Here is a 14,020-nt window from a genome sequence, read left to right as displayed (position 1 = left end):
TTGTAAAAATTTCTTTTGTCCCAGCACTAAGCGACCCAGATTTACTTTTGCTGCTTCCATCTGTCTAAGATATTTGTAGCCATTACAACTACTTGTCTCAATATTTGTTGCTGGTTAGTGCCCTTCTAATGTCTCATTCTATCAAGCCACTCCTTTTGAAAGTGTTGCCAATCCACGGACTTACTAATTGCCTTGGCAGGGTTACAAGCCCGTCCTTTTCATTTAATACTATCCTTAATCTCTTAGCTAGCCCCGGTTGGATCAGTTTTCCTACAGACTGCTCAGTAGTATGCATGCTCAATGAGAATTATGAAATGCTTACTTAAACGTTTACTGTATCTAGCTTTGCAGTTAGATGAGATAGCAAATCTTTATCCAGAGGTGAAAGGTCAGTTCAGTACTCACTGCATTCATATCTTTCAATAAACCATAAATTACCTGGATACAATAATGTTTGGTAACCCATGATGCAATAAATTGGTGTTCTACCAAGAGTGAAGTGTTTGCTATTTGTAAGATTGATAGTTTAAGAGAACTTCCATCAGAATCTGACGGATAGTGGTGAAAATTCAATTTTTCTTTCATTTTCTTCCAGATTTCAGAACCTTCTGTGGTCCAGGAAGTCCTTTGTGGAAAGTATGAAAGTGTATGGCCGTAGCTACATTTACATGCCTGCCTTTTCCATGAAGACAGGGACAGATCCTTCCTTCCGCACCTACTACACATTGTCTGATTTCAGTGCCAATCAAACCATTCTCTTTGCCAATCCGGATTTTTTGCGCAACGTCGAGAAGTTCTGGAAGGGCAAGGGAATCCATGCCAAACGCTTGTCCACGGGCCTATTCCTTGTCAGCGTTGCCTTGGGCCTCTGTGAAGATGTGACCCTTTATGGTTTTTGGCCCTTTTCAATGGACCTGCAAGGGAGGATAATTAGCCACCACTACTATGACAATGTGATGCCTTTTTCGGGCTACCATGCCATGCCAGAGGAGTTCCTGCAACTCTGGCTCTTGCACAAAAGTGGCATATTAAAGATGCAGATAGGCAAATGTGAGGACAATACAAAGCAGTGAATTGCAGAAGTGTGGAGGGGCATAACATACAGGTCTCTGACGTAGCCCTTTCGGGGTAAATCTGCTGACTTGCACAGACGTTTCATTTTGATATCGACCCGTATCACCTGAGAGAAATAGTGACCAAACATGAAACCAGACCATTCTCTCTCCATTGCCATAAATTGTGAATGCATTTACTGAAATAAGTGTCAGAGTGATCCAGATCCGTACTGACGTCTACTTCCAACATTTCACCTGCACTGTGCATGGAATATCGTGTTGAAAAGAGTGTAGAGAGACTGATAGAGTTGATGGACTGTGCCAATTTATGCCAGTTCGTAGGCACATCCATGGTTAATGAATGCATAGGCCTCCTGAGGCTTAGTTTTATAAATGATTGCCTGTAAATATTGTCTTAGTTGCTGTTTAAAGATTCCGTGGAAGCAGCTGATAACAAGATCTCTTTTGTCCCAGGATTTGTCTATGAATTATATTGGATCCAGACTAGTAGACCTGGTCAACTCCATAAACAGGTTTCTAGCAATTCCTTACTCACTTTAGTTCAATTCTTTTTGCAAGCCTCAGTGCAAAGCAATTAGCTTCATACATTTTTAAACTGAGTGGGTTTTGTTTTCCCAGAGCAACATAAACAAGTCAGTTTTTTTTGCCTTAACTTTGTAGATACAATATAGGCTTCCACCTCCTGTGTTTGTCTTTTAACTTTGTTGCATCTCTCCGTTGTCATTTTTTTTCCCCTTCCTACACTGTGGTCGATGCGAAATGTCAATGAGGATAGCTACTTCTCCCATTGTGAGGATTCCATTGAACATATAAATATGGGCAAAAGTTCAATTGCAGCAAAGACTTACACAAAACTGACAGCAATTGAATGCACACATTTACATAATAGACTGTACAGCATAGAAGGTCTTTATTTGGTTACAAATCCTTGGGCTTGAAACTTTAAACAAAAGATTTTAGTTTTAAGTGTCTCATGTGCGGGATTGGCAAGTTTTTAGTGCTAGCTTGGAAACTCATTGGATGGAAATTCACCCCAAGGGATTGCTGGTGAATGTGATGCTCTGCTCCCCGCAGCCAAGTAACCAGAGCCATATTGAGTGAATCACACAAATTTACTTCTTGCAAGTAGCAATAGTATGACATTTTCAGAAAATTGCCTTTCAGGCCAAGAATGGTTCATATCGTTGCCATCGATTTGCGAGACAGATCTGACTTTTCTGCTTTGCTGTTGTGAGAATCTTGCCTTTGTTTTCTGCCTCAGAAAGAGCTTGAGGAATGGGATACCAGGAAAGAGAAACATCTTTCGTCGATGTTTTTTCTAACTCAGGTTTAAAACTGTTTCCAGTGCTGAATTTTCTCTTGGCAACATTTTGGTGCCAGGTCGATGTTTTGTTTGAAGCAAGTTCATGTCAAATCTTGGGAAAGTAGAACTCCTGGAGACTTGTGTTCTGTCTCCAGCTGGGAAAACTATTTGGGGCTCATTATCACAGTTTTCAAGGTATAATGTAGTGACAGCCAGCTCTGCAAGTTTGGGACAATACTGACACTGGCCCTGGCAAATACTTTTGCCTGGATATTTTTTCTGGAGCTTGTGTCGAATTTAGGAAACAGGTTTTGAATTTGCAAAATTTGTTAATGCTTTTTGTACATTAGTAAGGAAAATAAGGTTGACTGAGTTCACTTCATAACGCAAAAACGTGTGAACTGTATGAGCAGCAGGATTCCGTTGCAATCTTCGCACTTAGACAGTTAATATTGGTTAGTGTCAATGCCATGTTGCCATTCAAGGGGACTTTCAACCTCAGTTGCAATTGGAAGGGATTGTATGCTGTTGGACGTTGAACTCAGATGGTTGCAAGTTTATTCCAGTTGTGGGTTTAAGATTGCTGTAGCTTCATCCCAGAGGCAGCCATCCCCATCCCCGCTTTGATGTTGTTCAGTTGTATTCAGCGAGCTGGGTTTTGACTATTGGTTAGAAAAGAATGCTTCCCTTACAGGGCAAAGGTCAATCCCACCCTATGGAAGCAGTTTCCTGTACGCTCATTGCAAGGCGGAAATTGATGAAATGTTGGAAAGATGGATCTAACCCAGCCCAAACCTTCATTCCCAGAATGGGTGAAATCTGTAAAAACAGAGAAGCAGGAGCCCCTATGTTTAAATGTAAAATGTACAGCAGTCAATTGTGACCAATGTGTTTAGAGAAAGTGAAAGATCTGTCTGTGCGTGTTGCAAATCCAGCGGTGTGGATATATTAATCTTAACACAGATAGCAGGTGTTAGGTGGGTATCTGTGAATGTGTTGTCTATGAAATGCTGTAGCAAACTGTCATCGATTACCCTGTCCAAACTCTGCATATGTTTATTGAAGGCTTTAGAGTAGATCTTGTAGAACCCTAGTGGAAGAATTGCATATTCTGTAAGGTTTTGTTGATTTACAGTGTTTTGAAAAAGTAGGAGAAAACCTTTGCCTCCTTATTACTGTTGTAGCTGCCTGTTAACACAGGAACTGCAACTCCCTCAGTGAGGTCCAAAGGTTTCCATTTGGGATTGCAGTATTTTTAAGGTGCCAACCACCATTTCTGTGTGATATTTGTTATTTCTTGATCTTTTAAAAGGGGCAATGTTGTGTGTGCTGTGTGCGCAGTATGTGTATAAGCCAAATGTGCAGCAGGGTTTCGTTGCACTGTGAGAATATTTCAGCTAGCTGGCCTGTCCCTTTATCACGAACAGCAGATTTGATTTCACCTGATTTCATATTTGGCTACCTCAGGTTTGTATCTGACTACTGGCTGCCTTAATTATTCTCCCATCAGTCAATGAAAAGGGACACAAGTCTGAATAAAAGGATAGAGGATAAATTTGAATCAAAAGATCTTTGTCATTGTAATCCAGTTAATTTACATTGTGGTTGCTCACAATCTGTGAACCCTGACCTTTATTATAGTACCCATTCCAATAGTATCAAGTCAACACCCCCTTTTTTACGTGCAACAATACTGGATCAACATTATATAAGAGTGAATTGTTAGCTTTTTCACAATCCCTTAGATGAATCTTTTATTGGACTTGTAATTTTTCTTGGTGCTATTATCGTAGCTTCAGATTAATAATTTTATTTTTGGTTTCTCAAACATTTCTTCAAAAATATGTAGATCAAACATAGTTATAGTTTTTGATGTGTGCCCTTCGGTTTTAGTAGATTATTACATATTGTAACAATTACTGGCTCAATCAGTTTCACAGAAATACAAGTCAATAGTGACTGATTTTTGCACACGTATACATTAGTGATCTCCTTATCAAGGTGTTCATTATAGGACAATGGAGCTTTTGTCATTGTAATGCATTCGTTTTGTAAATCAGACAAATGGTATTGTATTTAGTTCAGTTTGTAGAAACTCTGTTGCATACATTGAAATCAATTGTGGACCTGCATATGTGTGAAATGGATGTCCAGTCATTGGGCACAATTGTTTTTGTGAATGATGCAATCACTCTTTGATTGTTAGCATTTTAAGTGTAGCATGTGGATAATAACAAGATTGCAGAATTGCATGAAGACATGATTAGTTAATAGTCACCACTCATTCATTCTGTCTTCATTTATGTTTCTGAAACTTTATGCACTTCGCAGCTTTAATTGCTTCTGATATTTCTGTCAATGCAGACTGTTAAGAAGTATGTGCACTTGGAATTGAAACTGTGATTCCACAAGTAACTAGGCTGAACACACCACTGAATAAAGTACAATTCCAGGGGCCTGAGCTGCTGTAGTGGATACGGAAGGGGGATGATGCATTTACTTGCATGCAAAATTCAAGGAAGAATAATGGCAAAGGTTTTTTTTGTTGCTGCAATGATGTTTTAATGATGTTTGACTTTTGACATTTTACACGCAATGTTGCTGGTGTCAGAATACATTTTGACAAAATTTTTATTTTTCGTGGGCAGAACTATTATTTCAAAGCCAATGTCTGTATTTTAAACTTATTCTTTTGTGAGCCTCAGGTTTATGACTATTCCTCACATACGTCCAGCAGCCCCACTGAGGGCGGTCAGATTTCCCAGCATTCTATTTGAGGGTTATGGTAACTCACTGAGTATTTTACAGATGGTTAATACATGAGGGCAGATTTTTCTAAGTGTGAGCCTTGAGCTAGGGAGTTACTGGGAGTAAGGAACTCATCCCGTTTTCCTGTTTAATCACAGACAAGGAGGAGCCATTCCACTCACTTCGTTGATCCAGAAGATCCTACATTCCCTCAATGTGGCATCTAACTGGCTGAACACTGACCCCAGTTTTTATTCTGGAGAGAGTTTCCTGATGTAATATCTAAATCTGCCTCTCACCAGTTTGGACTGTGTCAGCTTGTCTAATCCTCTCAATTTAATGAAATGTTCTAAATTTCCTTTATCCGTGGATCAGAAACATTGAAATAGGAGTGGGCTACTCAACTCTTTGAGCCTGTTCTGCCACTAATTTACATCATGGCTCATCTAAATCCAAACTCCATTTATCCATGTTGATCCCATAATGTTTAATGCCGTTCCCTAATGAAAATGTATTGAGCTTAGCTTGAAGACTTTCAGTTCCTTTGGGGAAAGAGTTCGAGGTTTTTAATGACTCTGTGCGACGGAGCACTTCTTGGCATCACCTCTGAATGGCCAAACTCAAATGTTAACACTGTGACCCTTAATTCTGGGCATGCCTTTAACTATGAAACATTTAGGATCAATTTCTACTCCTTGCTCTGTTCCTGGAGGAGCTAACTCATTTATTTCAAAGGGTTTAGATAGCCCATGATAAAATAGGGGAGTTTGACTCTAATGAGCCAAGCTTGTTATTTTACTGAAAAGAGGAACGTGTTGCAAAATTGTTTCTCTTGCACTCATCAGGACAAATGCAAAAGTGCCAGGTTTCAATTTCTCATGATAATTTATACAACAGATTTAAAAATTTGGCATTCAGGATAAATGCAAGAATGACAAATTTAAAATATGTTGTATGAATGGTTGTGATTAATTGAAATTTGGCAGTCAAGCGTTTGCCCTACAAGACGAAAAACCTCAGCAACATGTCTCTCAGTAAGCTCTGTGTCCTGACCTACAAACTAACTGCACATTAATGTTGCTCTGTTACTTCCAGGCTCAGTTCTGACAGTGCATGAGACAATGTACCCCATGCACCTGTGTGGTTGACAGTCAACTTCAACAGATCTCAGCTCAACACAGTGGCTAACAATGTTTATTGACTAACTTTGTAATGAGAGTTTATAAAAGATTCAGAATTCTTACTGGTTTAGGCCTTGTAGCTGTCAGTAGGCCCCATGTTGTGTCAACATGCAATAAATTTCTGCAAGTTAAAAGATGTGACTTTTGATTGTCTTATTTCTTGTCTCTATATCAAATAATTGTGAAATTTACCACCGTCTTCATGTGACATAGAGGTATATCTCCCAAGACACCATAGTTGTATTCTTGTACGACTTCACACTATAGAAAATCGCCGTGGTGTGATAGGGAAATCACTGTAGAAAATCACTACACCTGTACAGCAGAAAGTTTGCCTTAGCCTTGCAGTGTTACAGCCAATTTGCATGAACAAAACATGTGTTACAACAGAACTAGATTGTATCAGAGATAATGGGAACTGCAGATGCTGGAGAATCCAAGATAATAAAATGTGAGGCTGGATGAACACAGCAGGCCAAGCAGCATCTCAGGAGCACAAAAGCTGACGTTTCGGGCCTAGACCCTTCATCAGAGAGGGGGATGGGGTGAGGGTTCTGGAATAAATGCATCCATTGTACCCGGTGTGGCTTCCTCTACATTGGGGAAACCATGCGGAGACTTGGGGACCGCTTTGCAGAACACCTCCGCTCGGTTCGCAATAAACAACTACACCTCCCAGTCGCAAACCATTTTAACTCCCCCTCCCATTCTTTAGATGACATGTCCATCATGGGCCTCCTGCAATGCCACAATGATGCCACCCGAAGGTTGCAGGAACAGCAACTCATATTCCGCTTGGGAACCCTGCAGCCCAATGGTATCAATGTGGACTTCGCCAGCTTCAAAATCTCCCCTTGCCCCACAGCGTCCCAAAACCAGCCCAGTTCGTCCCCTCCCCCCACTGCACCACACAACCAGCCCAGCTCTTCCCCTCCACCCACTGCATCCCAAAACCAGTCCAGCCTATCTCTGCCTCCCTAACCTGTTCTTCCTCTCACCCATCCCTTCCTCCCACCCCAAGCCGCACCTCCATCTCCTACCTACTAACCCCATCCCACCTCCTTGACCTGTCCGTCTTCCCTGGACTGACCTATCCCCTCCCTACCTCCCCACCTATACTCTCCTCTCCACCTATCTTCTTTTCTCTCCATCTTCGGTCCGCCTCTCCCCCCCCTCCCTATTTATTCCAGAACCCTCACCCCATCCCCCTCTCTGATGAAGGGTCTAGGCCCGAAACGTCAGCTTTTGTGCTCCTGAGATGCTGCTTGGCCTGCTGTGTTCATCCAGCTCCACACTTTGTTATCTTACAACAGAACTACCTTTGTCTCATGTGAGCCTTCTCCTATTTTATGCCATCCACACATATCATCATATCCTCTGCTTCTTCTTCTCCCCTCATGTGTTTATCTAACTTCCTCTTGAATCAATCTATATTATTTATATAAACTCCACAGTCTCAGCACGCACAGGATCAAAGGTTAACTCCTGGACTCCTCATCACTTTTATTAGCTTATATTTATAGTCCCTAGTTTTTAACTTCCCTGAAACATGATTCAGGCCTAATAAACCCATAATGTTATTTTTCTTAAAGATTTAGGTCACCACTAAGCCTTTCCTTTCCTAAAAGAATAGGCCTGCATCTTGTGTTCAGCTTGGATGCTATCCTCACAAATTGTTCTTTACCCCTTCGGCACTTTTTCCATATTCTGTCTGTGATGTGCAGACCAAACCAGCTCTCAGTACACCAAGAATCATTTATCCAAGATTCTATGCATTGGAACTTCCGTGCTTTTCCAATTTTGTCCCTCTTGGAATGAGCCTCTATGCTTTATACATTTTTATGAAGAAGGGGCAGGGAACCCCCCACCTCTAGCTTCCATGTCATCATTACACCCTGCTGCTCCACCTATTCATCAAATATTTTTGTTACCTATTGAGGAACATACAAGAACTGTCCCAGGGTTGGCAGTGTTGTTTTTCAGATGCAATACTTTGGTTAAGTGCTCCAGGATTGAAATACCCTCTGACGTAGTATTGTTATTTGAGTTGGCCAATGGGGCAATGTAAGACTTATCTGCGATCTGTAGCCTGTTCAATGGATAGTTACCTCTGTAAAACATCATCGACCTACACATGAACAAAATGTACTTTGGAACAAAGTATGAAGTCATGATTAGAAGAGAGACATTGGGTCAATGCAGATATCAGGGTAAGCCTGCCTCTCTTGGTTGACAGCCAGTGAATTGCTGCTGAGCTAAACATTGACTTGAGACGTGCCCTCTGCCCCCATCTGGGAGGGAGTCCCATCTCCAGAAGTTGCCAACCAATTTTATTTTCCCCCCTTTCTACATTCACAGGATGTGGGCATTGCTGGCCAGACAGCATTTATTGCCAATCCCTAATTGCCCAGAGGGCAGTTAAGAGTCAAGCACATTAAGTGACTGCTGGACATGCACATGGACAGCAGTGAATTGAGGGGAATGTAGGTTAGGTTATTTTATTTTTGGGTTAGGATTATTCCACAGCACAACATCGCGGGCCAAAGGGCCTGTACTGTGCTGTACTTTTTTATGTTCTATGTTCTATTACTGTGGGTCTGGAGTCACATGTAGGCCAGACCAGGTAAGGATGGTAGTTTCCTTCCCTAAATGACATTAATGAACCAGATGGGTTTTCCCCCCCAAGAATCAACAATCACAGTCATCATTAGATCCTTACTTCCAGGTATTTATTCTGTTCAAATCCCACTATCTGCTGTGGCAGGATTGGAATCCAGGTCTCCGGGACATTGTCTAGGTCTCTGGATTAATAGTCCAGTGATAATACCACTAGGCCATCACCTCCCTGGCCAGCAGCCCTCTTGTCACAGCCAGGCATAGTAACCATTCCCAGGTGGAAGGGTATTACAATGGAACCAGACTTCAAGGTAAGCCCAGGCCTTCTGACTGACAGTTCGAATAGCCTGCTGTTTGTGGGACCTCTTTTTCTAGTGTCTCAATGTTTATTAGCAGAAGAATAAGAGAGTTTAGTATTTGAAGCCTCTCTCTTTTTGCTATTTTCCTGACCTCTTTGATTGCTGCTTTTACAGGATTGCAGGAACAACAGTTTCTATCTTCAAAAGAAGATTTGTGAAACTTTTTTCCACTGAAATTGTGACGATAAGGTTCTATTCAGAGTCTATACTGGCAGAACGAGCATTGAAAGGACGTCATTTTGCACGCTGCATTTGAGGGGGTGATTAGGAGGTGGGTAGGGGTTTGTGAGAATGCACTGAGTTAGCATAACAAGAGTGATTGGATGGTGAGCCAAATACCTAACAGGTTTTACTGCAAATAGACCAGAAGCTCCAGAAGACTGAGATGATTTAACAACCCCATCTTAACCCTCAGCCATCCCTGTGGCTGCCTCTGCTCAGTCTCAGGTATAATTCTTCCCCACAGCTCTCATTCATGGAGTGAAAAGCATGTCATGTGGGTTACCCACCTTAACAGCAGAAATCAGGCCATGAGGGCACAGTCATGTCAGAAGTAGACTATAAATGACCTGACAGAAGTTCATAAATTCATGAGGGCCATAGATAAGGTAAATAACCGAGTAATTTTTTTTCCTAAGGGAGGGGTCTCCAAAACTAGAGGCCATATGTTTAAGGTGAGAAGGGAAAGATTTAAAAGGCACCTCAGGAGCAATTTTTTCACACAGAGGGTAGTGCACATACAGAATGAACTGCCAGAGGAAATGGTGGAGGTGGGTACAATGACAACATTTAAAAGACATTTGGACAGGTACGTGAATAGGAAGAGTTGAGAGGGATGTGGGCCAAATGGCAAATGTGACTGGTTCAGTTTAGGGAACCAGGTTGACATGGGCAGACTTGGACTGTAGGGTCTGTTTCGCTGCTGTATTATTCTTGTGACGGGTTTGTTTTCCTTAGAGCAAAGAAGATTGAGAAGGGATATGATTGAGATTGAGACATAGATAGGGTAGATAGGAAGAAACTTTTCCCCTTAGTGGAGGGGCCCAATGACCAGGGGATATAGATTAAAGCCAAGGGGCAGAAGGTTTAGAGGGGATGTTTTCACCCAGAGACAGGTGTGAATCTGGAACTCACTGCCTATAAGGGTGGTAGAGGCAGAAACCCTCATAATATTTAAGACGTGTTTAGGCGTGCATGTGCAATGCCAAGGCACACAATATTATGGGTCAAGTGCTGGAAAATGGGATTAGAATAGGCAGGTGGTTAATTTTGACTCGTGTGGAAGTGATGAGCTGTAGGGCCTTTTTCTGTGCTGTACATCTCTATGACCTTAGGCAGCAGTTATTCAAGGCCAGGAATCAGGACCAGTGATAATGCGAACTGCAGATGCTGGAGAATCCAAGATAATAAAGTGTGAAGCTGGATGAACACAGCAGGCCAAGAAGCATCTCAGGAGCACAAAAGCTGACGTTTCGGGTCTAGACCCTTCATCAGAGAGGGGGATGGGGTGAAGGCTCTGGAATAAATAGGGAGAGAGGGGGAGGCAGACCAAAGATGGAGAGAAAAGAAGATAGGTGGAGAGGAGAGTATAGGTGGGGGGGTAGGGAGGGGATAGGTCAGTCCGGGGAAGACGGACAGGTCAAGGAGGTGGGATGAGGTTAGTAGGTAGGAAATGCAGCTTGAGGTGAGAGGAAGGGATGGGTGAGAGGAAGAACAGGTTAGGGAGACAGAGATAGGCTGGGCTGGTTTTGGGATGCAGTGGGGGGAGGGGAAGAGCTGGGCTGGTTGTGTGGTGCAGTGGGGGGAGGGGACAAACTGGGCTGGTTTAGGGATGCGGTGGGGCAAGGGGAGATTTTGAAGCTGGTGAAGTCCACATTGACACCATTGGGCTGCAGGGTTCCCAAGCGGAATATGAGTTGCTGTTCCTGCAACCTTCGGGTGGCATCATTGTGGCACTGCAGGAGGCCCATGATGGACATGTCATCTAAAGAATGGGAGGGGGAGTGGAAATGGTTTGCGACTGGGAGGTGCAGTTGTTTATTGCGAACCGAGCGGAGATGTTCTGCAAAGCGGTCTCCAAGCCTCCGCTTGGTTTCCCCAATGTAGAGGAAGCCACACCGGGTACAGTGGATGCAGTATGCCACATTGGCAGATGTGCAGGTGAACCTCTGCTTAATGTGGAAAGTCATCTTGGGGCCTGGGATAGGGGTGAGGGAGGAGGTGTGGGGGCAAGTGTAGCATTTCCTGCGGTTGCAGGGGAAGGTGCCGGGTGTGGTGGGGTTGGAGGGCAATGTGGAGCGAATAAGGGAGTCACGGAGAGAGTGGTCCCTCCGGAAAGCAGACAAGGGTGGGGATGGAAAAATGTCTTGGGTGGTGGTGTTGGATTGTTGATGGTGGAAGTGCTGGAGGATGATGTGTTGTATCCGAAGGTTGGTGGGGTGGTGTGTGAGAACGAGGGGGATCCTCTTTGGGTGGTTGTGGCGGGGGCGGGGTGTGAGGGATGTGTTGCAGGAAATGCGGGAGACGCAGTCAAGGGTGTTTTCGACCACTGTGAAACCCTCACCCCATCCCCCTCTCTGATGAAGGGTCTAGGCCCGAAATGTCAGCTTTTGTGCTCCTGAGATGCTGCTTGGCCTGCCGTGTTCATCCAGCTTCACACTTCATTATCCAGGAATCAGGACAGTCTGCTTCAGTGATGTAGAACACCTAGGCAATGTCTTTTCCTTAGTTTGTCCCCCAGATTTGGGTCTTTTTGAATCTCAGTTCCCCTGTATACTGTTCGCATTGTGTCACTTGGTTTCAGTGCATGTCATTTCTGATGACCCAAAACCATCATATTTCTGGCTGTACATAGAACATAGAACATAGAACAATACAGCGCAGAACAGGCCTTTTGGCCCTCAATGTTGCGCCGAACTGTAAACTAATCTAAGCCCCTCCCCCTACACTATCACATCATTATCCATATGCTTATTCAAGGACTGTTTAAATGCCCCTAATGTGGCTGAGTTGACTACATTAGCAGGCAGGGCGTTCGACACCCTCACCACTCTCTGACTAAAGAACCTGCCTCTGACATCTGTCTTAAATCTATCACCCCTCAATTTGTAGTCATCATCTTTGGAAAAAGACTTTCACTGTCCACCCTATCTAATCCTCTGATCATCTTGTATGTCTCTATTAAATCCCCTCAGCCTCCTTCTCTCCAATGAGAACAGACCCAAGTCCCTCAGCCTTTCTTCATAGGGCCTGCAATCCAGACCAGGCAACATCCTGGTAAATCTCCTCTGCACCTTTTCCAATGCTTCCACATCCTTCCTGTAATGGGGCAACTAGAACTGAATATTCCAAATGAGGCCGCACTAGCGTTTTGTACAGTTGCAGCATGACGTCATGGCTCCGGAACTCAATCCCTCTACCAATAAAACCTAACACACTGTGCTCCTGAGATGCGGCTTGGCCTACTGTGTTCATCCAGCTTCACACTTTATTATCGTGGATTCTCCAGCATCTGCAGTTCCCATTATCTCTGACACCATAAGCACTGTAGCTGCTCTATCTTCTCAGGTTATCCCATGCTGATAGAGCATCTGTATCATTTTTCATGCATGCTGATTTTACTGCTAAGTTGGTTCAGTCCAGGTTTCCTGGTGTTGGATTCAGTAGCCGAACGATTTTTATCCCTGGATTTTTTCCTCTCATATTTCTCCTGTGACAACAATGGAGATGGGTTATCTGTCAGCGCCACTTCCCATCCGTGAATCATAGAATCCCCACAGTGTAGAAGCAGGCCATTTGGCCCATTGAGTCCTTACCAACCCTCCTAAGGGCATACCACTCAGACACAACCCCCTGTTCTATCCCTTTGACTCTGCATTTCCCATGGATAATCTACATATCAAGTGCATCCCTGGATACCAAGGGCAACTTAGCGTGGCCAATGCCCTGAACCTGCACGTCTTTGGACTGTGCAGGGAAACCGGAGCACCCGGAGGAAACCCACGCAGATATGGTAAGAATGTGCAAACTCCACACAGATTGTCACCCGAAAGTGGAATCGAACCCAGATCCCTGGTGCTGTGAGGCAGCAGTGTTAACCATTGAACCACTGTGCTGCCCTTCACGATACTTAAGGGTGAAATCTTAACTCGAAAACACCAGTTTGTGGAGTTTCAGACTTTTTTTTAATAGATCTCCTGCAGTGAATAACGATCATTCCCACCGTGAAATTTGCTCACGTTGAAAAATATGCAGCTCCTCTCATACCCATGCACAACTGACAAAATCCTCTTTCTGCACTGGCTGGTGTTTGAGCTTTGGATCCAAATGATATTGGCTTCCACACTTTGTAACAGGGCTCCACTTTTTGTAGAAACCTCTGTTTGCAGAGTGGCAGCTTTCAATCTGTCACAGTATGACCTGACCAGCCTCCTTGCATGGCAGTTCCTTGAGTTGGAATTCCTCTCACATGAGTCTGACCCCTGCACTCAACATGTTCTCTCATCCACTCTCGGAGGCTTGTTGTGAGGGATGAAAGACCTCATTTCCTGGGTCAATCTTAACATGACTAGGACTACAGGAAGGGAGTTGTGATTGTGTTGTTAAATGGGATGGATTAAGTACATTCGTAATGGAGAACCTCTGATCAGAAAACAATGTGTGGAATCTGTTTGGGCGCAAAGAAATGGGAAGGGGTAGAAGGTTGGTTGAAATGATTTGTAAGCCACCAAATAGTCA

At 43.5% G+C, this 14,020-nt stretch overlaps 1 protein-coding gene across 2 annotated transcripts in view; it reads left to right on the top strand.

The window, feature by feature from the left end:
• The window catches only part of st8sia1 (ST8 alpha-N-acetyl-neuraminide alpha-2,8-sialyltransferase 1), an 81,812-nt gene extending 75,370 nt beyond the window's left edge, over window positions 1-6,442 (top strand). For both annotated transcript variants that reach the window (XM_059654700.1, XM_048554505.2), the window contains one exon: window positions 596-6,442. In XM_059654700.1, the coding sequence (XP_059510683.1) occupies window positions 596-1,073 (478 nt within the window). In that variant the 3' untranslated portion in view covers window positions 1,074-6,442. The remainder of the gene's footprint in view (window positions 1-595) is intronic.
• Window positions 6,443-14,020: the final 7,578 nt, after the last annotated feature.

The sequence above is a fragment of the Stegostoma tigrinum genome, chromosome 25 (assembly GCF_030684315.1).
Source record: "Stegostoma tigrinum isolate sSteTig4 chromosome 25, sSteTig4.hap1, whole genome shotgun sequence".
Taxonomy (NCBI): Eukaryota; Metazoa; Chordata; class Chondrichthyes; order Orectolobiformes; family Stegostomatidae; genus Stegostoma; species Stegostoma tigrinum.
Note: the sequence above shows the minus strand (reverse complement) of the source record. Positions and strands in the feature narration are given on the sequence as shown.